The 25,433-nt window shown below is 40.2% G+C and overlaps 1 protein-coding gene across 2 annotated transcripts in view; it reads left to right on the top strand.

Annotated features, from left to right (window-relative positions):
- Nucleotides 1-25,433, top strand: part of PGM5 (phosphoglucomutase 5) — a 73,992-nt gene that overhangs the window by 33,608 nt on the left and 14,951 nt on the right. For both annotated transcript variants that reach the window (XM_027883637.1, XM_027883645.1), the window contains exon 7: nucleotides 17,470-17,585. In XM_027883637.1, coding sequence (XP_027739438.1) covers nucleotides 17,470-17,585 — 116 coding nt within the window. The remainder of the gene's footprint in view (nucleotides 1-17,469; nucleotides 17,586-25,433) is intronic.

The following is a 25,433-nucleotide window of genomic DNA, read 5'->3' as shown; positions in this document are numbered from 1 at the left end:
TGGAGCAGATCATCCTGTGTGCAATCACACAGCAGCTACAGGATGGACAAGGGATCAGACCTAGTCAACATGGGTTTAGGAGGGGCAGATCCTGTCTGACCAACCTGATCTCCTTTTACGATCAGGTGACCCACCTGGTGGATGAGGGAAAGGCTGTGGATGTGTCTATCTGGACTTCAGCAAAGCCTTTGACACTGTCTCCCATAATATACTCCTGGAAAAGCTGGCAGCCCATGGCTTGGACAGGGGCACTCTGTGCTGGGTCAGGAACTGGCTCGAGGGCCGGGCCCAGAGAGTGCTGGTGAACGGGGCTGCATCCAGTTGGCGGCCAGTCACCAGTGGTGTTCCCCAGGGATCAGTGCTGGGCCCAGTCCTGTTTAACATCTTTATTGATGATTTAGATGAGGGGATTGAGTCCATCATCAGCAAATTTGCAGATGACACCAAGTTGGGAGGGAGTGTCGACCTGCCAGAAGGCAGGAGAGCTCTGCAGAGGGATCTGGATAGACTGGAGAGATGGGCTGACTCCAATGGAATGAAGTTCAACAAGGCCATACTACAACATAGCATTGACAGCTGTTCTTCTGGATATATATTAAAAAAACCCTGACTTTGCTGGTACAGCTGAGCTAGTCATGGGTCATTCTCTTGGGAACAGAGCAGACCATCTAATACAGTTAGTTGCAGTCATGAAAAAAAGTGAACAGGATCTTTGTCAAAACAAGGCATAATCTTTCTGCTGCTGAGCCATGGCAGAATTTGGAAGCTAAAATAAACTTGGAATCTTTACAGGAATTACAATTGTTATGTAAAAGTTCACTAAATGCTAGAAGTCATCATACCTGATCACCATGCATTCCCTTTGTCCTTTAATTTACTGACAAGGAGGAGTTAACTTACTCAATAGGCATATGAATGCTGAAATAATAATGAAAAGAGATTCTTGTGTCTCAGCCAGGAAGGGAAGGAAGGGCATGAATGACCTGAGGCATTACTGCAGTACATCTGGAGAGCATGGCCACATGCTTGCCAGATGGTTGGACTTTTCTTCATTACTACTATGAACTTTGCAATCAAACCTCAGATCCTCTGTGGATCTACAGTACATATATGTGCAATTTGTCACTACAACAGGCTCCCCAGGGAAGTGGTTGAAGCACCATGTCTGCCAGAGTTCAAGGAGCATCTGGATGATTCTCAGTCATATCATTAATTGTTAGGTCATCTTGCATGGAGCAGAGAGTTGGACTTGGTAATCCTACGGGTCCCTTCCAACTTGAGATATTTCTAATTTCACCTCACAGGGACTCTGAGCACTATGCCAGCTGGTTTTATTATGTGAAAGACAAAATTCTTTTGGGGTATGTTGCTGCCAAAGCACATCTCTCACTCATTATATACTCATAGAAACAGGTGTTTGCTAGTTGTCTGTAGCAAAGCAGCTTTTGTCTCTTACTTTATCCTTACTTTTAGCACAGCCATATCCAGATACTGTATATGTCAACAGCTGTTTCTAATAATTCTATTAAAGCTTGTGTAAGGGGACAATGAAATGTTCACAAGGCAGGGAGTCACAGGCACTCTGTCCTGAAGGTTATACATCCTTTGGGAGTTGACTCTTGAAATGTTTACAAAACAGAGTGCGAAGTTATGCATTTTGGATCTGAATCTCAAACTGATGACTAAAGCAACATGAGACAGCATTTGGTGTGGAACATCATGATGACTACACCTGTTAACATCCCACACGCTGAGGAAAACAAACCCGTAATAAAACAAGACTTACACAGACTGCATCTTATGCAAAGCTTTCCAATACGTTTAGAAACAGTTGAAATCAGGATTAGTTACTGTAATACTTTAGATGTTTTCATACTTGTAAGTCTGAGTTTGTGGAAAAGTACATTTCAAAGGCAATGATGGCATTTTCATGAAATCGCATATTATACATGGTGAGAGTGTTATTTATGTTAAAAAGAAGAAACGTTTCCCATATATATAGGTTATGACTGTAATGCATAAATAGTTTTTTACTCCAACAGATTTGGATGGGAGACCAGTGAGAATCTTCATGTTTTCATCACTTTTATCAGTTGCATCAGTCATTTGAGTTTATAAGAAGAAGTATGGGCTTTTTTGTTGATGAAACTTATTAGAGTTTTGCTGTTCAAGTGTGATTTATTACAACATAAAGCAACAAACATATTTGCCAAAATATTATAGAGTGGACTAGGCAACAGTCTGTAAATTTCCTTAAAAGATTGATCTTTTTTTTAAAATTTCATTTGTCACTGTGGATCTCAGGTGTGGTATGTGTAATTATGAGTGTTTTGACAGGCCTGCAGAACCATTTTGTGATTGCAGAAAGCAATAATATAGCTATGGCAAATGTCTCCATACACTTACTGCTTAGTTGTGTTAGGAAATTAGCTTGGTCTCAATCTGTTTGTTAATTGTAGAATTAGGTTCTTTAGCAGCTGCTCCTGACTGGCTGATCACTCACTGTTGGGTTGTTTATCCCTGCAATCATCCAATGTCTTATTTTTCTTGGTATCTTTCTTCCCAGGTGCAGACCAATTTCTTAAAAAAGATGGGACAAGGATAGCTCATTTGTGGGCCAGTCAGTATTGGTTGTCAGCCCTTGGGGACACCAGTGCTTGGCTCTTGAGTCTTCCAGAATCAAGACCTAATTCTGCACCTCTCCCAGTTAGAACCTCTAACCTTCTAGTTAGAATCCTGTGTAGACTGTTCTTCAGAAACACAAGAAACTGCTGTCTAAAGTCATATGTTCTCAGGAATGCTACTGTGAGCTGATCGTTCTCTGAGATTACTGCCTCTTGTTCAAGTGAATCAAATCCCCATCAGGTACAGCTAAAGCTCTCTTTGCTTCTTTTTACCAAAACTCTGCACAAGTATGATTTGGTTTTCTCTTTCTCCCATCATTTAGATGGCTTAAGATGCTTCATTCATGCTTGCTTTTGTCAGTTCGAGAATCTTATTGGCATTGTTACCAGTCTGTGAGCTGTGTGTTCCTTGCCCGTTTTAAAACTCACTTTGCTCCTTTGCAAAAATTGTCTTTATGGTGGGTATCACTCAGACAGCATAATTAGAGAGTTAATTTATGTTCTTGTATCTCACTGAAATGAAGTAGTGGTAGATTGTCATGCTGAGTTTGCTGTAATAATACTTAATTGCAGCTTGAACTAACCTGTCAGGCCCTTTTCTTTCCTTGCAGCTATCATCAAATGAGGGATGTATCAAGTCCCACATGTCGTAGTTTTCAGACAACTTTGTTATTTGTATCATATCAGTTAATTCTTTGTTGCACTTGAAAGAATTGTGGAAAGCATGGCAATATCTTTTTTTTTTTTTTTTTTTTTTAAATTCTTCAAATGAATCGTTCAGCACATTAAAAGTTTGTTGTTAATGAATGAATGAGAGTCTTGGTAATGCTTCAGCACATCTAAGAGTATTGCCATACCTGAGACAAAATGGGCAAGGAGTATACTGTGTTTCTCCTGTGCTTCTTGGTACTAGTTCAGCAACATAATTAAGCACACTTAACTTTTGGACTCGTGAGAACTTCCAGAGATTTGAATGGAAACATGAAAGCCTTTTGTAAAAGTTTATTAAAAAAATAAATGGATGGATAATATAGAAAAAAGAAATTTCGCACAAAAGTATTTTTTTTTCCATTACTGCAGGGTTTTTTCTTTTTCTCTATTTTGTTTGGCGTGATGGAGCAGGGCCAAAAAGACATAAGAAGACATGGAAGGGAAAGAGTTAGGAAGAGCACAACTCAGAACATTCTGAACACTGCTCCAGTGAAGGAAGATACAGTGCAGTTAATTCAGCAAAGCCTGAATAATGGCTGCTTCACACAGTGCAGTGTTTTTCACTGAAGCCTGGATAAGCCCATGTGTCCGCATGGTATCATATAGAGCAGTGCAGAGATACTATCTAGAGTCCATCTACATATGTGTTTGTGCTAGCAAAACACCAAACCTGGTCTTCGAAGGAAACCAGCAGGGGCATAGTACCACACTGATGGGACCAGATTGCTTCCTGATTTACAGGTAGCTTCTTCACTGTGAGGTTACAGATACCTGAACCATGCTCAGTTGCTCAATGTGGCATACACTATTTGCACCTTCAGAGGTGAGTGAGTATCCAGCAGGACTTCTATCACACTAGTCCTCTTCTCCCACAAAAATATTGGCTACAAAATTTGCAGAGCTGCCCCTGAAAAATGCTGCAGACTTGTTTCTGGTCTTTCTTGTTTATTCCCATGCTGTCATGTCTGTGTTTTGACTCACACACAGCAGAAAAGATCACTATTGTAAATATAGCACTTAAAATAAATGCTTGCTCTTAGCAAACTCAGTCCAGATACAGACATACAAGTTGGCAGTCTGGGTTAGCTTTAAACACAGGGGATTCATTCTGAATTTTATCATTCAGTAGAAGATAATGAAAAGATAAAGAGAAGAGATTTTGTCGTTCAGTGGAAGAGAAAGAAAAGCTGGCAATGTAAGGAGTTTGAAAAGGTAAAATTATTAATAGTTTAGAAAAGGAGTTTTACACTCAACTAATTCCTGGTAAAAAGTACTTGAGAGTAATTTCTAGCAGTTAAATGTGAATTCACATAAAACCTGGTTCCATTGATTGTAATAAGAGCACAAATACTTCATCTAAAATTAAAGGTTTTGCATTATGATTAAATGAACTTTTTTTCTTTTTAAAAAAGGCAGGAATATTTTTTTTTCTTGACCTACTAATGTATTTGTTTTAGGTGAATAACATAGTGGTCCTTAGTAGCTCTACTCATAGCAAACACCACTGAACCAGTATTCAGTTACATTTCTTTGTTATTGTGTAAAAATCTGTCATCTAGTAATTGTGTCCATTTCTGATTCCTTTCTGAAGATCCAAGATCTGCTCCAAGCTAAAATCTATGCTGTTTTTTTTTTTTTTTTTTTTTGGTTGGTTGGTTTGTTTGTTTGTTTGTTTTTGTGGGTTTTTTTGGGGGGTTTTTTTGGGGTTTTTTTAGGTTTTTTTTGGAGACTGCAAAGAATTGTGTGTTTTGTAGTCTGACCTACAGTGCTTTCATGCTGACAGCACTGTCTATATCATGATAGTCTGACTGAACAGAAACAGATGCCACAGACTTACTGACCAGTTTCCTGTCTGAATTGAGGAGCTTATGATAAAATCCAGTCTTTTATGGTGAGATTTTTTAAGGGGCTGTATTTCCTTGAAAAGAAGGATAGTTCTTAGTTTATGTATGTACAAACTTCAGTTAAATTGAATTAAACACAGTTTCGCAGAGAACTTTTTTCCCTGTGGAATCTCATTGCTAAGACTATTATCATCCCGACTCCAGAGAGGAATTTATAAGCCAAAGCTGTACTCAGGGTCTTAAAATCTAAGGCTGTATATTGGTAAAAAGTAACTTCTGAAAAGTTCTTCTGACTTTTTAAAAGTAAGATAACTTCCCAGAAAACAGATTCTTTAATGACTTGTGCTCACAAGTTGAGGATGGTAACAATCTCACTGTGATGATACATATGTAACTTGCATGCTCTTGATAGTTTTAACATTGGCAGTAATTTGGTGTTTTGATCACTACGACAATAACCTATTTGCAGCATCTGCAAATATGGGGTGAAAAATTCAAGTTCTGCATGCCATCTGCTTTGTGTATTTGTTAAAGGTGCATTTATCATCCCTGTTCACCAGTGAGTTCTGCATCAGTGGCAGTTCACAGCAAATTAGTGAGACTAGGCTAAAGTACAGTGCCCATAAAAAGTACCCTTGCAGCTCCTGCTCATAGTGGACAGGATTATCACATTAGTTTTGAAGGCAAAAGCAGACTCAGCAAGGAACCATGGTGGCTATTTTTACTTTGACCACTTACTCCCTGAAGAGCAGGGAGGAGGCAGTAGCATTCTGCAGCACTTTGTCTCAGAGATGCAAAGCAGAGCTGTGCTGAAGCTGTTAGCCTACTTACAAATGCATTTCAGTTCTGCAGTACTCCCCTGGCTCTGTAGCTGGTTATGGAATTAGGCACATGAATTTGCTTTTACTACCTGGGATTGAATCAGAAAGTTGCCTGTTGGGACTGCGACACAAATTAGTTTTGTATTATTTTGTAAATGTATCAAGTACTTTTAAACGTGCTGCCTTTTTGATTTGTTGCACCAGGTGCTTGTAACATTTGACTGAGCTGTTCCAGAGCCTGTATAGGAAAACTTGGTTTGAAATACAGAGCTGTGTGTTCACACCATGACCTATAGGTGACAACAAAGAATATGATTGACTGCAGGGCCTCTCTGTGGGTGTTTGGGAGCCTGAATTCCCTGATGAGTGTTCTAATCACCCTTGTGATGGTGCAAGCCTTTTCAAGTCTGCTCCCAAGGGAGACAGATAAAGTCTAATGAACTTGAAGGACCCAAAGGAAGATACTAAGTTTTAAATTTGTTGGTTTAGAGTTTTAAAGCAAAGCAGCTGGTATTCCACACAGCAGTCCTTGAGTATGGTGGTCACTGTGCTGAACATCGACATGTTCCATGTAGCTGTTTCTAGTATGTATGTGTAGATGCTTTGTATTACAAGATTAATGGCCAGTCTCTTCGCGAACGAAGAACCGGGGAAGGTCTTTACACCTTCCAGCCTGCGCATTGGATTTTTTAGGTGAGACACAGTGTGCGCGGAACTGAGCCCACCCTTTAATCCTGAGGTTCATCTACCGGAGCCAAGCACACTTGGACGGTGGCAGCGAGGTCCTCAGGACGTAGATGGATTGCCTTACAGGGCTAGCGAGCTCCATCTGCCCGGGGAGTGTCCTAACCGGGAATCGAACCCAGATCTCAGCGATGACAACGCTGTGGTTTAGCCACTGCACCACCAGGGACACTCAATTGCAAGATACAAGCAAGATAAATCGCTTATAGGATTTATTAGAGAAACCAACAAAAGAGAAGCATTACTGGACATGGACCAGTGTGGATGAACTCATTAGGGAGGTTAAGACTGGAGGCAGCCTAGGCTGTAGCAACCATGCCGGGGGTTAGTTAATGATCCTGAGGAACATGGGCCTGGCAAAGAGCAAAGCCTGAACCCTGAATTTTAGAAGAAGAAACTTCCAGCTGTGCAAAGAGTTAGTGGATGTGATCCCATGGGAAACTGTCCTTAGGGACAGAGGAGCATACCAGAGCTGGCAACTCTTTTAAGACCACTTTTCTTAGCACACAAGAGCTCTCCATCCCCGTGTTTAGGAAATCAAGCAGTGCAGGACAGACACTGGCATGGCTGAGCAAGGATCTGCTCCTCAGACTGGGGAATAAGAAAGAAATGCACAGCCAGTGGGAGCAGGGACAGGTGACTAGGAAAGACTACGGAGATATGGTTCAGATGTGTAGGGATGGGTCAGGAAAGCTAAGGCACAGATGGAATGGGACTTGGCAAGGGATCTGAAGAATAATAAGAGAGGATTCTGTAAGAACACAGGTCAGAAAAGAAAGACCAAGGACAGTGTTCCCACCTCAATAAATGAGGAGGGAGAACTGGTGAAAAAAGATATGGAGAAGTCTGAGGCAGTCAGTAAGTTCTTCACCTTAGTCTTCACCTTAGGCTTCCCCTGTTTCTCAAGTCCCTGAACATTCGAGTGGGGATTGCAGGAGTGAAGTTTCTGCCACTTTCAGCAAAGAGCAAATGTGAGGACCACTTGATAAAGCTAAATAGGCACAAGTTTATGGGATCTGATGAGATGCATTCCAGGGTCTGGAGGGAGTTGGCTTATGTTGTTACCAAGCCACTCTCCATCATACTCAAAAGGTCATGGTGGTCAGGCAAAGTCCCTGGTGACTGCAAAAAGGGAAGCATCAGTCCTGTTTTTAAAAAGTGGAGAAAGGAAGGCATGGGGAGCTACAGACTGATGAACATCACCTCTGTGCCTGGGAAGATCATGAAGCAGAACCTCATGGAAGCAATGCTAAGGCACATGCAAGACAAGGAGACAATCCAAGGCAGCCAGCATGGCTTTACTAAGGACAGATTGTGCCTGACCAGTCTGATGGCCTTGTAGAGTGACTACAATAGCTAACAAGGGAAGACCAACAAAGGAAGACCAACAGATGTCAATGTATCTAGTTTTCTGTAATGCCTCTGCCATGATCCCACATGGCATCTTATCTCCAAATTGAAGGCAGTGGATTTGATGGATGGACTATTTAGTGGATGAGGAATTGGCCGGGTAGATGCAGCCAGAGAGTTGTGGTCAATGGCTTTATGTCCAAGTGGGGGCTGGTGACGGGTGCAGTCCCTCAGGGCTCTGTCTGGAGACCAGTGCTCTTCAATATCTTCATCAGTGACATTGACAGTGAGGTCGAGTGCACTCTCAGAAGATTTGCAGATGACACAAATCTGAGTGGTGCAATTGACACAACAGAAGGAAGGGACGCCATCAAAGTGGGTGTGGACTAGCTTGAGAAGTGGGCCTATCAGAACCCCATGAGATTCCACAAGTCCAAGGGCAAGGTGCTGCACCTGGATGAGAGCAATCCCAAACATGAGTGCACACTGAGAGAAGAACTCATTGAGAGCAACCCTGTGGACAAGAACATGTGAGTTCCTGTGGATGAAAAGCTGGACGTGAGCTGGCAACGTGTGCTCACAGCCCAGAAAGCCAAGCACATCCTGGTCTGCATCAAATGATGAGTAGCCATCAGGTCAAGGGAGTTGATGCTCACCCTCTACTGTGCCCTGGCGAGATCCCACCTGAAGTACTGCGTCCAACCCTAGAGTCCTCAGCACCAGAAAGGTGTGGACCCATTGGAGTGGGTCCAGAGGAGGGCCACAAAGATGATCAGAAGGCTGAAGCACCTTTCCTATGGAGTCAGGCTGAGAGACCTGGAGTTGTTCAGCCTGGAGAAGAAGAGGCTGCAGGGAGACCTCATTGCAGCCTTCCAGTGCTTAAAGAACTCTCATGAAAAGAATGAGAGCAGCTTTTGACATGGGCAGATGGTGGCAAGACAAGGTTGAGTGGTTTTAAACTGAAATATGAGATATTTAGAATAGATATTAGGAGGAAATTCTTTAGTGTGAGGGTACTGAGGCAGTGAAACAGGTTGCCCAGAGAAGTTGTGGATGCCCTATTCCTAGAACTGTTCAAAGCCGTTGGGTGGGGCTTGGAGAAATGCGATCCAGTGGGTGGCATCCTTGCCCGTGACAGGAATGCTGGAACAAGATGATCCTTAGGGTCACTTCTAACCCATCCCATCCTGTGATTCTGTTACTCTGTGATCCTATGACTTTGCCTTTCTGCTAGGGTAATTTTTAGTTTTTCCTGTTGAAAGATTTCAAACATAAAGCCCAGTGTGAGCCTGAGAGGCAGGACACAATATTGGATCAGTAAGTTGGCACTGCAGTTATGTTTCATGAGTGCTATGAGGCTCCACTGACAGTCAGTTCAAAGTCCTAATTAGAATTTATTGATGATTTCTGCAATTATTATTATTCCATAACTGTCCTCCCAACTACTGTCATCTAAAAAAATCCACCTAAAGTTACCAGTGTTCAGGACAGAAACTACTCCTGAACACCAGAGCTTGACTCAGCATACCTTCAGTCCAGCTGCATAAGTACTTTGGTTAAAGCTTTGCAAGGGTTGGGAGGAAGCAAAACAAAGAAAACGCTAAATTTTTTAGATCCTTTGTAATTAAAGTGCCTTCAGATGCTTTTTCTTTATTGATTTCTGTTGCTGTGATTGTTCTTTGTGAGACATAGCATGCTAGAAAGGAAAAAGTAAAGGCACTTGTCTGCTATTTTTTTTCTGCCTTATGCTCCTGACAGCCTCTCTGCCAAACATGATGGCTTACATCTTAGTGGTGTGTCCTGGTTATCTGTGTTGTCTGCGAGGGCTTAGCATTCCACTGCTTTTTTACTCAATAAATTAAAAACTGGGAAGGAGTAACACTGTAATACTTGACCATATAAGGGAGGTGACTGTTTTAGTTCTGCTCTTTGCACAATATGCAGTTGAAGCCTTTTAAGGGAAGGTGGTACAGACAGAGTGAAAACATCCAGAAGGAGAATATCTATTTCATATTTGGTGCCAGTGCTGATGCTGTCATTGCTACTGCTGTGAATTTCTCACAGTCTATTGGAGTTGCACAGATAAAAAGAGTAGACTTACAGATGGGATTAAAAATAGATGTTAAAATCATTTAGTTCATGACTCTTGCATCTTGAGAAATAATAAGAATGAAGAGAGAACTGGCCAAAGGTGAGCTGAATTAGACTTCAGAAGATGAAAAATGAAATGGCAAAGACCTCTGAAGCATCAGGAAGAGGAGACCACAGAAGAACAGGTGGAAACATTATACAGTGAGAGTGGGCTAGGTACTTGGTGACTACAAGGGCAATTAATATGGTGTCAATAAAGTATATATATTTTTTTTTTTCAAATGAAATCTGAATGTTGAAGAGGGTACTCCAAAAGAATGAGCCCATTAAAGCATGGGTCTGGTTGCAAGTCCTGAAGGCAAAGTCCATATTATATAGTTATAAACCAGCCCAAACAGATTTTTATTAAAGGGATGGAAAAATAACGTGTCAAACATAAATCAGTTGTGTTGATCTCAGAAGTATCCAGAGTGTTAGAAAAAAAAAATCAAACAATACAAGCAGTAAAATATCAGATACAAAGATTTGTATGCTAAGGTTAGACTTATTTTCAGCTAGAGAAATTATTTTTTTGATAAATCAGATGCAGGTGGTTACTTGAGATACCTTTGATTCTTTTCATGAAGAAAGACTACCGAGGTGGAAAACAAAACAAGTTTTCTTAAGTTCAGTCAAATCATAGTCTTGTCTTTGAAATAAAATATGCTTCAGACCTTAAATCAAATGAGGATTTTTATCAGCTGGAGATTAGATAACACAGGCCACTTTAGTGGCTAAGGAGAGATTTAGAAGACCCAGTGGTGAACCTTTTTCTTCTATAGCCATTGTAACTTAGAAAGAAACCTTTACAGAGGTTTGATCTCTTATCAAATGCTGCTGCCACACACTACCCTTCAGTGGCCCTCATGTCTGTCCCACAAATTCCTTCAATTCCTGATTGTTAGGGCCTGACAGTGCTTACCCTTCTGCAGAGTAAGCCTTGCTGGTCTCTAAATTACAGTACCTTGTCTGGCATCACAGAGAGGAGTAGGATTGAAAATAATTGTGTCCATGGAACACCACTCTGTGTTTTGGAGCCTGTTCACCGAGGTGTCTGTGAGCATCTTCCACACGTCAGCTGATACCTGCGTAAGGTGGTGGAAGGTAGGGGACAAGGGCATGCAATAGCTGCTTCTCTAGTGGTTTTTTTTATTAATATCTATTTCTTCCTCCAAGTTAAGACTCCACAATTAATGTGATGCTGCAGTTTACCCTAGACAGTTTACCCCAATTTATGCTAGCATTTCACCTGCAATGCAAAGCTCTAGCCAGTCATTTGCATCATTACAAGTTCATGAGACCTGTCAAAGAAAACCCTTCCCCCAGTGTTGTGACCTTTATCTTTGTGGTGAACAAGCATCACAAACTTTGGCAGGAAAATTTTGTTTGATTGACTGATCTATTCTTGGATTTTCACAAGAAAGTCAGAAGAAAGTCAGCTTGCTGCAGGCCATTTATTGTATCTGAATGACTTGTATTGTTTTTGTGGCATTATATAGATTAAGTTGGAGAAAACTTCCCTCTGACTTTTGTTAATGTAAGTCAGGGTAATTCTGCTGATTTCAGAGATATTTTGCTAGTGCAAGACTACGGTGTCTGGGAGATACTCTCAAGGACCACTTTGCTTTATTAGCCCACCTGTAAAAAATAGTCTGTTGTTTCTACTGAAAACTTAAAGAAAGGTAACACAAGGATATTAACACTTGTAAATAAAATAACATTTTTTAATGGAAAGTTACCTTTTTACACAATATACACAGTAGTATTTTTACTGTAATTCCAAGGAAAATAATGTGGACTATCAAGAGTCCTATACCCTCTATTTTTCTAGTTAGGTAACATGCAGGTGGCTATGAAGTATAAGGAAGAAAACATGGGATATTCAGATATGCAGCTGTACAATTAGTAGTTCAGTTGCCTGGTGCAGAAGGAGCAATGTTAGCTGTTAATTTTTTTTTAAAATCTGTCAGCAAATTTGTAAAAATCCTGATCTTTATTATGAAGGCTATAATTATGTTCATTATTACCTTTATTATGAACTGGCCAGCTCATGCTTAGGTAAGACTTATTGTAGAGTTCAAGAATTGGCTTAACAGTTCTGGTTTTGTACTAAACTCTCCAATAAATCTGTTTTCTTGGGATGAAACTGCTTCTCATGGTTGCATTGTATTCAATTTCCTCAAGTTTGAATAAAAAGAGGGCTGTCAGTACAGGTAGTGTGGGACTAGTTCTTCAAAATAAAAATGACAGTGAAACTGTACAGTAGGAGGACAAATTTAACTATATAATGGTACAATAATTTTTATTCTGATTTTAACTCATTTTGTTATCTCCACATTAAAAGCATCTACTCCTACTCTTTTTAAATTCACAAAATATAGTTTTAAATAATATGTGTAATTGCAAAAAGTACAGTCCACTCTTCTTTGATTTATCTTTTTCCCCTTAATTAGTATTTCAACATACTGGGATCATAAACACCCCTAGCTCTAATATGGTCAGAATAACTAAGGTCATTAATTTCCAGTTTAGTTACCAGGGTAAATTCTCTGTTTCCTAGTCTAACAAGAGCTAATTAGTGCTACACACAGATTGAAGAATCTTTATTGTGTAATCTCATTGATGTAGTGAGCACTTACACTACACTACTGACTTTGAAGTCAGTCCCATTAAATGTCCAAGATGACAAGAAGCAGAACATCTATGGTCAGTTGTATTCTTTCTACATAGTTCATACTCATGAACATATAAACACAGGTATATCAACTGTGTGGTTAGACATAAATAGAATGCCTTTACTTCAGACAGGCAAGGTAAATTAACCTATTCATAGGGCATACTTTTTTCCAGTTTTTATTTTAAATTGCTCTGGAACCGTATTCCATCTATCAAGTCAGGCCTTTTGACAGCTAATACCTGCAACCCAAGAAGTCAGAGCCTTACAGGTGCACTGCTGCATCAGTATCTTATATGTAAATCCTTATACATATATGTAAGGACATACAAAATTTGTGCTGTTGAGTGAGACCTCTGGAAGATATAAACCTTTTGCAGTACTAGATTCAAAACTCTCTTTCTGAGAGAAGCAGTATTCTGTCTCATCAAGAGATCTCATATAGGTAAAACTCTTTTTCTTAACCACTTGACTTTCCTTTCTGATTTCCCAAATTTAAGGATTCCAGTGAAAGCTGGAAAGAGAAGAGAAACTTGAAAACCTGTACATACATAGTCTTGTTTGAACTGTCCTGTGAAGGTACATTGCTAAAAACATAGTAGAAGGTAATTATTCGGTCTATGATTTGTTATAGATAAAAATCCTTACTGTGACTTATCAGCATTTGTTCTTGCAGAATTACAAGTTCCTAAAACCCTCATCCTAAGCATTTTTTTTGCCTAACATCTATAAAACTTGTCATGAAGCCATATGCTGCATGAAATAGTGCTGGAAACATTCAGTGGTACCTAGAAACTAATTTTCAAATTTTCATCCACAGGGATTCTGCCAGTCTCAGATGGAACTTCTTTAAACAAAAACCTGGCTTTTGTGACTGAATTTTAGTAATTTTGTTTACAAAAAAGCAGATTGGTAAAGTAAAAAGTTTTGGTAAATTATAGGTTGGATATTAGAAAGAAGTTCTTTACAGAGAGATTGAATGGCATTGGAATGGCCTGCCCAGAGAGGTGGTGGATTCATCATCCCTGGAGGTTTTTAAGATGAGGCTGGATGTGGCACTGAGTGCCATGATCTAGTGATCACGGTGGGGTTGGATCAAGGGTGTGACTTGATGATCTCAGAGGTCTCTTCCAACCCAGTTAATTCTATGATTCTGTGAAGGTTATATGTATTTTTTAAATTTCTCCCCACTGAAGTAATACCAGTCACATTTTTTGTTTAGAAAGAAGCAGATGTAGGAACATTAAAAAAAAAAACACCTCCCGTTTCCTGTGTCTTATCTCTGTTTTCCCTGGCTTTGAAGATCTAGTAATTTCACAGTCACATATTAATTTCCTTCCTCTGAGGGTGTTTTCCTGTATTTTGTGTGATAATTTATTTGATCTGATGCAGCACATTATTTCTCTGAGTATGCAGCTTTGAGAATTTTTGTATCTTCATGTTGGAACCCTTCTCATGTTTTCTGGGGTGGTCATTTGCCTTGAATAGGTTGCATAAAGGCACATTCTGCACTTATTTAGACTTCCAGCGATGATTCTTTATTTCAGCAAAATGTCAATAAAAAAGAAGCATGCCGACAGAAATAACATTTGTATTTTCAGTGGTAGCCTAGTGCAGTTTGAAAACTACTAGAACCTCTGGAAGCTTTTGGTGCCCGGTCAAACTAAGTTCATTGTTAGACTGTTTATCCTCAGACCAGGGGAATACAGAAAAGGGAAAGGGAAATTATTTCCTTCTCCAAAACAGTACCGGGATATGGGAACATTTGTGCAAGCAAACATAACCTTACTGTATTGTTAGACTACCTCGAGAGAACTGGTTTTGTTCTTCCAGCATGTTAGCTATTATTTTCTGGTTTATTGTTTTTTATTTTTTTGGCAGTACAGTCCTGTTTTCAGCTTGCAGTTACTGTCATACCGAGATTAAATCCTTTTATGTTCTTGATTTTTTTACAGAGCCAGACAGAAACCTATTCTGTGAAACCACCCTTATGCAGCAGCCTTTCTGAGAGTCCATAAAATGTATAGTGCTATATAAACACAAGGAGGTATACACCTACCTCTACCTCTGAACTAGACATATGAAGGCTCAGTTTAGGATTAACCATTTTGATAATACTTTTTTCTTCATGTACATATTTAGCTCTTTTAAAATAGATATCAGCAATGGTTACTCTATCTCATTTTAAAATTACTCTTTTTAGATGTAGGATGTAAGTACAAAAATTAACACCTAGGCTAAATAGGAGGAAATGTGTATAGCAATGGATATTTCTTAATGAAAGAAATGTTTCTTTGGGGACTTAATATCAGTGCTGGTTAACAATACAAAAACTTCAGAGACAATACTTAAGGGCTGAACTGTCATGTCACCACTTACCACTGTGAATGGGACTAAGTCCATTTAGTGGCTGGTCACAAATGGTGCTGTTCCCCAGGACTCGGGACTGGGGCTGATCCTGTTTTAACATCTTTAACAATGATTTGTATGAGGGGATTGAGTGCACCCTTAGTAAGTTCACAAATTACACCAAGTCAGGCAGGAGTGTTGAACTGCTGGAGGGTATAAAGGGTTTGCAGACCTGTCTGTACAGAGTGGATCGATGAGCTGAGGACAGTTGCACGAGATTTAATAATGCGAAGTACTGGGTCCTGTACTTGGGTCACAACAACCCCAGGCAGCACTGCAGACTGAGGGAAGAGTGGCTAGAAAGCTGCCTGGCGGAAAAGGCACTGGAGCGCAGCGCTGAGACAGCAGCTGAGCATGATCCAGCAGTGGCCAAGATCACTTGCCCAGGTGGCCAAGAAGGTCAATGGTATCCTGGCCTTTGCCAGCAATAGTGTGGCCAGCAGGACCAGGGCAGTGATTGTCCCCCTGTACTCAGCCGTACCTTGAATCCTGGATTCAGTTCTGGGCCTCTCACTACAAGGAGGACATTGAGGTGCTGAAGTAAGTCTGGAAAAAAGCAGTGGAGCTGATGAAGGGTCTGGAGCACAAGGCATATGAGTAGTGGCTGAGAGACCTGGGCTTATTTAACCTGAAGAAAAGGAAGCTGGGGGGGAACCTTACTGCTCTCTGCTACCTGAAAAGAAGTTGCACTGAGATAAAGATTGGTCTCTCCTTCCATGTCTCAAGTGAAAGGACAAAAACAAATGGCCTTATGTTTTGTGAGGGAAGGTTCTGGTTGGATATTGGAAAGGTTATACATTGGAATGTATTGGAATAAATTGCTGATGGAGGTGGTGGAGTAACCATCTCCAGAAACGTTCAAGGGGCCTCTGGATGTGGGACCAGAAGGGATTATGGTCCTTCTAGGTTGATGTTTGGTCTAGATGATCTTTGAGGTCTCTTACAACCTTGATGATTCTGTCATTTATGTAGTTTTTGAAAGGATTAGTGCTGGCGTATCTAGTCAGTTCATCCCATCTACTTTATGTGCCTAATTTAGGACAGAGTGCTGTATCATCAAGAAACAGGTGTCTCTGTTATCAGAGACTGCTTTCACCTTGACATGTAACTTCTGGGTGGATTGTGTTAAGTGCACTGAATCCAGCTTTGATTGGTCTACTTTACCTGGACTTGACTGCAGTTAAAATTACTTAACTTTTCTTGCTTTAAGAAATGTTTGTTAGGTATGAATGCTGGAGCAATCATAAGGTCCTTGTTAGTTGATCAGATTGCTTCACTATATCTCAGTTCTTATTTTTCATATTATAAAAGAGTTGGTCCTGAAAATCCTAGGCACACAGTGAAACCCAGCAAATATAATTAGAACCCAGAAGATTGGTAATATTCATTCAGCATAAATCCCATCTTGGTGGTGAGTTCTTTAGAGTTGTTGGGTGAGTTTTCTTTCTTTCTAGTTTTTTAGGCCAATAAAAAGGTTTTTTTCATTATAGCTTATAATATGCATAGTTACCAGTTAACAACCTGGGGAAGAGAAACACACATCCAGATTATATGGCGGTTAATTTTGGTTCTTGAAAATACTGGCACGTTTCCCAGATAGTGAGAGAGCTCATCTCGTGTCAGAGGAGACAGGGAAAATTAGGGAACAGTTCTTGTTCAAACTCAGTCTTAGACTGGGAAAGGTTTTTAAAGGATGTTCTGTATCATGGAAACATCCCTCTATTGTCTTGGCTTTGATCACATTAACAGAAGTACAAATGTCTTCCAAGCATATTGATTTTGATCACCTGTATTTTGTAAGGGAAGGTACTTCAACATGATACTTTAACTTTCATTAAAAATATTGGTATAACAAAACTGTGTATCTAGAGTTAACTATTTATTTCTCAATAAGAAGAGAAAGATACTGGTAAAGCCTACTGAGGTAAGGTCCTACATTTTCCAAAATACTACACTTAGTGTATAAACACACCTGGGTTCTGTTTGAAGTTAGGTTCTGAGACAAGGATCAATTTTGAACAGTGTTGTTGATATTTTTTGGGTTTTTTTTTAACTTATAGCCCAGCTGTTAGGAGGTGTAGCGAGACCTAGAATATTCCTCAACTGACCTCATATTGTATATAAGAAAAGCACTGTCTTAATCATGTGATGTTTTATTCCAGAGTGGCAAAAGTAATGAAGGTTCCTGTGTATGAGACACCAGCAGGATGGAGATACTTTTCCAATCTCATGGACTCTGGACGTTGTTCACTTTGTGGAGAGGAGAGTTTTGGCACTGGTAAGTAATACGTACTCCAAAATTACCACAGACTTTTATTGACAGCTTTTAATTTTCTGGATGCCTGTGGTCAATCAGCCCAAAAAAATCAGCAAATTAAGTGTTTTGTGCTGGAACAGAGAACTGTCTGTTGTTCACATTTTGATGGTCATCTTTCAACTGTGGTGTCCAGTACCTCCACCAGAGGTGTGAAAAATATGGAAGACAGACGCTCAGAAGTGACAGGCGAACCTATTACTATCCAGACAGCTTTTGGAGGTGCCTGGCACTCTCTTCTGACTTAGATGTAATGCAGAAGTGTCTCACTGGTTCCACTGTAATAGTCGTTTCACAGACTGCAACAACGTTTGGAGGGATTTTGCCCATATGGAAACCACGTGGTTTTTCCTAATGTGATTAGGTGTACAAAGTATGAGGATTGGTATGTCCAATGGTATGTCTAAACAAACCTGTTGTAGGCAACCCTTTTTGAAACGTTACAGTTAATCAAACGTCAGATCAAATCATCATTAGAAGAAATTCAGTTACATATTAGCGTCTCTGTTTTCCCTGGGTATTTCTCTCTTAGCTGTCACAAGAACCAGTCAAGCAACAGAATGCAGAACGAACAACAAATTTGAATCGTCAGAAATATAGTGCTGACAGTAAGCATTAGAGCAAACAATAAAATATATAGTGTGTAAATCTTTACAAATATGGCTGCAGTTTATGAGAAAAACTGAATAAATTTCAGAATGGGTCTCTTTTTTCTTTCCTGGATTCTAGCACAGAAATTCTTCCTTCTTTTTATTTATTAGACCGGTTATGTTACAAGTGTTTTTGAAAGAGCATGTACTGGAATAACTTAACCATATACCTGGTTAATAGTTTATTCTGTATTTTGATGTGAGTTCCATAGAGTTCTTTATTTTGAATGTGAAATTCTTTGGCTGCAGCTTTTTGTAGAAAATATTCACCATGCAGTGAAACTTGTTTCATTTGCTTTGATTGAGTTAAGTTTTATTTTGTTTTTTTCAGTTAAGGTCAGTTAAAGCAGAATGCTACTTCTTAAAAAATGAGGATACCTTTAATCCAAAGACATGCCACCCTATGTGTCATTTACCGTACAGATCTGAATGGACTATGATGGAAGAACCAAAAATGTGTTAAATTTCTTTAGGTGTCTCTAAGTAAGAAGGAAGACAAATTAATAATTAATGTTAATTTTCTCTTTGTTTTGAATGGTAACCAATGTCCTATGATTAGCAACCTGGATTCCTTGACTAATCACAGTGAGTGGCACAGGTTTGTATTGCCTTGAAGTGTCTTTTGAATAGATACTTTCTCTACAGGGTGTTCTGCAAGGTTGCTATGTGATTTCTAATTTGAAGAGAAGGGTAGGAAGATCTTGACCAGTCAGAATATACTGCTTTGCGGTGTGTTGTTGAACTCTGTCTCTATTTGCCCATGAGAGGTGTGAACTGGGAGATTGCAGCTCTCACTGCTTTTTGACGCTTTTTCACAAGGTCAAATCTGTACCTCTTCTCTCTAAATATTTGAAGTTCCTGCTGCTCATGCAAAACCAGATACTTTCATGAAACTTGAGTGGGTTTAGAGACACCTATATGACCTCATTAGCACCCAAATTATTTTGAAAAAATATCCTACTGTCAGCATCATGCTGCAGAAAGGGAAGTGTGGGTTTTAACTGGAAGGAACTTGTAAGAATTTTGATGGTGAGTTCCCATAGGCTGAAGTACATCTAGATACCTTAGCTTACAGAGTGCAGCATATCCTGCTGCTTGCAGGTTTGTATGTAGAGGTATGTAAAACAAACATGGGTGGCCTCTACGTGCCATATGCCGTGACAAACCACTGTCATGGGCCTGTTACTACTTGGGAAGTCAGTCTGCTAGACCATCTTCATCTGAGAGGATGTTGAGTATGACTCTCAGATGCTTTTTGTCTAAGGGAGAAAGGAAGAATCATTGGTTGCTTAGTAGAAGCTGTATCTTCTTTGAGGAGACTTGTCATTAAAATTTTATGGTCCAGTTGTAAAAAAAAAGACAAACATCTTATTTCCCTTTCACACTGTTCAGGTCTTGCTCATCAGGCTGTCCCAGGTACTGGTGGACCCTGCAGATCAGCTATATAGAAAATAAAAACCAAAAAAGAGGCTTGAGGTCTTGATCTACTGAAAAGTGAGGGCATTTTTTTTTTTTAATCTGTATTGGCTAACTTTATTATCCTCAGTATCCAATAGTAGTTGAATTTGAGAAGAGAAACACTCATGGAGGTCAAGGAAGGGCATTTGGGGTTTGTCTGTTCCAGATAGGGAATAAAATTCCTCTAACTTCTGTCTGTTCTTGCCCTTGACTTTTTTCCTTTACTTGTATCTTTCTGTAGGGCCTTAAAACAATTGCGTTTTGTACTATAACCTCTCTTCCAAATTTGCAGCTCCTGTCTCAGACCAATCTCTGCATTCCTATCACTCTCCATATTCCTGTATTAATCTGATGCTCCTGTCCTATCATTAATTCTTCAGATTCCTGATAAATCCCGTCTCTTGTGAATTCTAAGGGTGCTTGAACAACATATTGCTGCCAGTGTGGAGAGCTGTATCTCTGCGCTGTGGTGTGTTCTTGTCAGATGAATTAGTTGTACCTACAGCACTTTAGTGCAGAAAGCCTCTTGACCTCCAGGTTAATCCAGTTCCATCTAAAGGCAAATCTGGATCCTCAAGGTTCAATCCCATGGGCATCTGGAGAACTTGAGCGTGGGGTTCAGTGCATGTGTAGTTGCTGTGTAAAAAACATAGATGACAGGAAGAGAGTTCCTAAAGAGATTGTGAAGTCTCTGTCGCTGGGGATGCTCACAAACTGTCTGGATGCAGTCCTGTACCATGTGCTCAAGGATGACCCTGCTTGAACACGGAGGTTGGACCAGATGCCCTACTGTGGTCCCTTCCAACCTTACCTATTCTGTGACTCTGTGACACTTACATAGGCAATTTTGCAATGATTATGATGCCTAAAGTTTGTTTTTCTCCCTGCCTCAGTTTCTTATCATCTTTCAGTTCAATGCAGCTGTCTGAAAAATGTGTCAACATATGCCAGCAGGTTTTTTCGTAAAACATAGTCTGGTTTGCAGATGACCAGTACTGTAGCAATGTGAGCTATTTTTAGCAGCAAATATTTACCTTATTGCAAATCTTTTAATAATGTCCTAAGCTGTGTGACCCTCACAAGTTTCTGCCAGTATTGGGCATTTGAATCAATTTTACAGCTTCTGCTCATCATATCTATTTAGGGAGTTGAAACTTGGCACTTCTTTAGCTTTCAGCATGTAATATTTGTATAAATATACCATATAGTGATCAGAGTGGGAAACTTGGGGCTCTGCGCAAGAGGAAGGAGTTTTACAAATCTACATTCTATCATCAAACTCCATTGTTGCTCACTGTACGCAGGTAATTCAGCCCAGTTGGTATTTCCAACTAATACAGAGCCTGGTTTTATAACACAAGGGATTTTGCTCTGACAAGTAAATAAAAGCAAATTTTCTACTATAAAAGGACAAAAGATTTTGAAAACATCTCAAAGAGCTGTGTTTCCCAAACTTGTTTTCTGGCAGCTGATCTTGGAGCTCAACCAATGCTTTAAAAACTTCTTCCATTTTTGTAGCAGTGTGGGGAGCTTGTCAGATAAAGTTAGTTGCTTTCTGGTTCTATGACTAATGAGCAGCATACAGTTCAAAGAGGGGCATGAGTAGCAGCGATTAGTTTCTAAATTTCATCAGAAAACTATTAATCAGGATTAGGAGAGCTGTGTGACCGATTTATCTCTCTGCAGTTTAAGCCACTTCAGTGATTGCTACAACTTTTATAAATTTGTTTGCTTCATTCCAAATTTCCACATTCTATAAATGTCAGCCATCTTTCCCTGAAAGATTATGCAGAGGAAGAACTAGTGGAGAATATAATAATGTACTGTTGCTGAAATGAATGAAAACCTCGAACGAGCTGTTTGGTGGTATATGTTACAGTTACACAAATCTAAAATAATCTCATTAACTTGAATAAGGGAAGAGATCAGAATGCCCTTAAATCTCCATTTGCCTAAAATATCAAGTTTCAGACTGCTGGATGATAAATTTTTAAGACTCAAAGTGTGTGCAACCAAAATTATTTACTGTGTGTTTGTGTACTCCTGTGATTTTTCTTGTTTTAAAATAATGTTTATAAAATGCAATATACTAGAGAGGGATGACTAAGATAAGGAAAAGCAGTTACATTTTATTTGTGCATATGACCCTCAAGGCTTGCTGTCCCTCTCAGAATTGGATATCTCAGATATCTAAATTAGACATGTAATGGCCAGTCTTCGCGAACGAAGATCCGGGGAAGGTCTTTACACCTTCCAGCCTGCGCACTGGATTTTTTAGGTGAGACACAGTGTGCGCGGAACTGAGCCCACCCTTTAATCCTGAGGTTCATCTGCCGGGGCCAAGCACGCTTGGACGGTGGCAGCGAGGTCCTCAGGATGTAGATGGATTGCCTTACAGGGCTAACGAGCTCCATCTGCCCGGCGAGTGGCCCCGACCGGGAATCGAACCCGGGTCTCTGCAGTGACAGTGCAGCACCTTTACCCCCTAGACCACCAGGGGCTCCCAATTAGACATGTAAAAGCCAGCATGTATGTCCAACAGCTTTCAAATAGCACAAAAATCGTCATATGAATGTATTTGCATGAACTTACTTTGTTTCTCAAGCTACTGCCTCTGAAAACTTTTCTTAAGTTTAAGCCTGTGTAAGCTGAGTACTTCTTTATGAATGGTAACATGCTCTGAGCATTTTTCCCAGGTTGTTCACTCTGAGTCTGAACATAGCAATTGACTGTTGCAGTAGTAAAAAATAACTTTTGCTTTGTTATATGGAGAAATAGCATATTAACTTAAAAATAAGTTGTTGAAACACTTGCAGGTCTTATAATTTCCCTGAACAATGGCAAATTATATGTAATGGTTAAATCAGAAAAATTAATTGTTGACTCCTCTGTTCTCCCTTTTTACTTCAGCTCATTAAACACAATTCCTTAAATCCGAGGATGTTTCAATTAAAAGTAGCACTGGGAATCATACTGAGATTACTGAGAGCCTTCAGCAAGCTGGGAGGAATATTACTGTTTGGATTTCAGGAATACATAGTTGCGAGGCACCTCCTTGTAGATTCACAGTAGACAGCCTTACAGAAATGTTCTTGCCCATGTTTCATTGGAACATTTTAGTTTGGTGAAACGTATTTAAAGTGTTAGTTAAATCAAAATGCATCTCTTTGGTGTTCAGCTCGGCCCATTGCTCAGTGGTGATGATTTGCTGAATGATTGCTGTGCCTTTCCCTGTATGATTTGCTGACCTGCAGTCTGAAGTGTGTTACACAACAGCAGAATAAATGGTCATTTACACTGGAACAAGTTGCTAAGGGGTTAAGCTTAGTGCCATGTCTCCACTTCTTGCTGGTGTCTGTTGAGACACTTAAGCCATTTAAGTGGCTGGTGATAACAGCAACAGAGATGACTTTTTAGGTGAAACAGAATTTTTCAGTGCTAAGGATGAATGGCTGAAAGGAGAGGCAGGCAGGTTAAGAAGAAAAAGAACAGCCATGGTGGGGTGAGCTTGCCGTTACCAGTGCCCTGCCTGGCCCCCTGGGTCCTCTCCACTGCCCAGGAGCAGCACCCAGGCTGTCAGCCCCAGCCCCAGAAATGCTGCAACAGCGCCAGTCTCCAACTCCCCATAGGCCTGCCACACCCACCTAAGGACCTCCCTAAGCCAGGCCTGCCCATGACCCCACATCCTGGCCTGCCTTGCCCCATCTCCATCCCCAGGGAGGTACCGGATGCCCAGGGCTGAGGTTGCCCTGATTCCCTTGGCTACCCTGCTTCTGGAGCAATGGGATGGGCCCTGGCTGCTCCTGTCCTGCTGGTGTAGGGGAACCTCCAGTGCTCCCAGCCGCTTGAGTGTCCTCAGCCCCTATGATGACCTGATGACTTTTCATGCTGTTACCAGAGGAACGATGTATGCTGAGGGGGAAGTGACAGTTCTCTTCTAGATTTCTCTTTTGGTGGCAGGGACAGAAGCCTGTACCATTATCTTGGATATGGTACCCATGACTGTGACTGTGCTATCTGCTTTGCCAGTAAGGAAGCTGACTTTATTATCCATAGGACATACTGCTGGCATTCCTGTAGAAGGTATCCTTAAGCTGATCTAGCGTGTTACTGCAAGGAGGTTGTAGAAAAGGTGAGGGATGACCTTTATAAGGTCCCTACCAACCCAAACAATTCTTTGATTCTATGACCTGACTGCCCAAAGGACTGACTTTTTTTAGGGGGACATTTGTTTTCCTTTCTTATCTGAAGCTATTTGCAAAGCTTTGGGAGCTCCTAAATAACCCTACCCTTTTTCTTCTGATTGTTTGGCACTCCGTGCTTTCACAGCATGCAGGGTTCACGAGGAGGGAACAGAGTGAGCTGTAGCTCCTACTACAGCAGCTCCTCAAGGAGCAGCCCTGAGCTCTGGCTATTGCAGTAGGAGACGGCTGTTATTGCGGAGAGTTCTCAGATTACAGTTCAAGACATACAAAAAGGAGCAGAAATGAGGTGCTCTTACTATCATGACAGCCACTTTGCAAATGCAAAGGAACCATTACTGTTGCAGCTCTTAAATGCCCTTTTCTGTAGTACCTTACACATAGACACAAATATAATTAGTCTTCATGCAAGTCTTTCTCCTTTTTACAAGTGTTCAGTAATCATTCCCATAGAACTTGTGCTGGATAGGAATTTGGATTTACTTAAGTAGTTAATGTTAGATTCAGAGTGTTGAAGTTGAATGTAACACAAAAAGTGCAAGTGCCAGTCAGAGCTGTGGTAGACCCAGGACAAGTTCTTAGCAAAACCATATGAGTAGAGGCTGCTATCTAGATTGCTGATCTTTCCTAAGAAGTGGGGCTGCAAGTTCAAAGCATCAGCAGCGACTGTAGGACTGAACCCTAAGATGGCTCTCTGCACATCCTGTTATTTTCCTTATATGCCTTTAATATGTTAACAGTTTTTCACAGATTTAGTAGCTTCAGTACATCAATTTATATTATGGTAACTGTGTCCTCTGCCAGTAGCAAAACACAGCTGTTTTGACAGATGAGTGTGTGGACCTTGCAGGCTGTTATGTAAAGCCATAGCACTGCAAAGCAGTCTTGCTGCAACTGGATTTTTGTGTTTGAGGAAGGAGGATACTTCAGAAAACAGATTTTCAACCTAAAACTTTTTAGATTCCTCTCTGGAGGATTTTGCTAAGTATCTTCTAAGGACACAGGCAATTCAACTGGTTGATTCTATAATCAGTAGGAAATTCCTGGAGAAAACAAAACTGCTGAATTATTACACTTACTTTGTACTCAGGATTTCAATAATGTGCATCTAGACAGAAAGCCATAAGGTTGCAGCAAACAAGCTTCAGCCAAATCTAGTATATTATGCCAGAGCAATGACCACATTTTTGATATCTCTTCAAGTTTCATAAGTCTATTAACCTATACAATTGTCTTCAGTACAACTGAATGTCAGGGGTCCTGGATCTTACTTGTGTCTGAGACTATGTGCTAAATCCTATTTATTATATTGCAAAATTATATTATTATATTTATTATATTGCAAAATTGTTACTGGTCTTCATTGTTGTAATAACTTCTCTCTTCAGAAATATAAACCTAGGAAGCAATTTAGACCTGGGCATCCAAACATCTTTAGATGGTATGGAGAAATGTAGAAAGGAGAAAAAGTGCCATTCTCTGGTTTGCTTTGGGGTTTTTTT

The sequence above is a fragment of the Empidonax traillii genome, unplaced genomic scaffold (genome assembly GCF_003031625.1).
Source record: "Empidonax traillii isolate 1590-97213 ecotype Southwest subspecies unplaced genomic scaffold, ASM303162v1 scaffold8:size5222938, whole genome shotgun sequence".
NCBI classification, from domain to species: Eukaryota; Metazoa; Chordata; class Aves; order Passeriformes; family Tyrannidae; genus Empidonax; species Empidonax traillii.
This window is presented reverse-complemented; position numbering and strand designations above follow the sequence as displayed.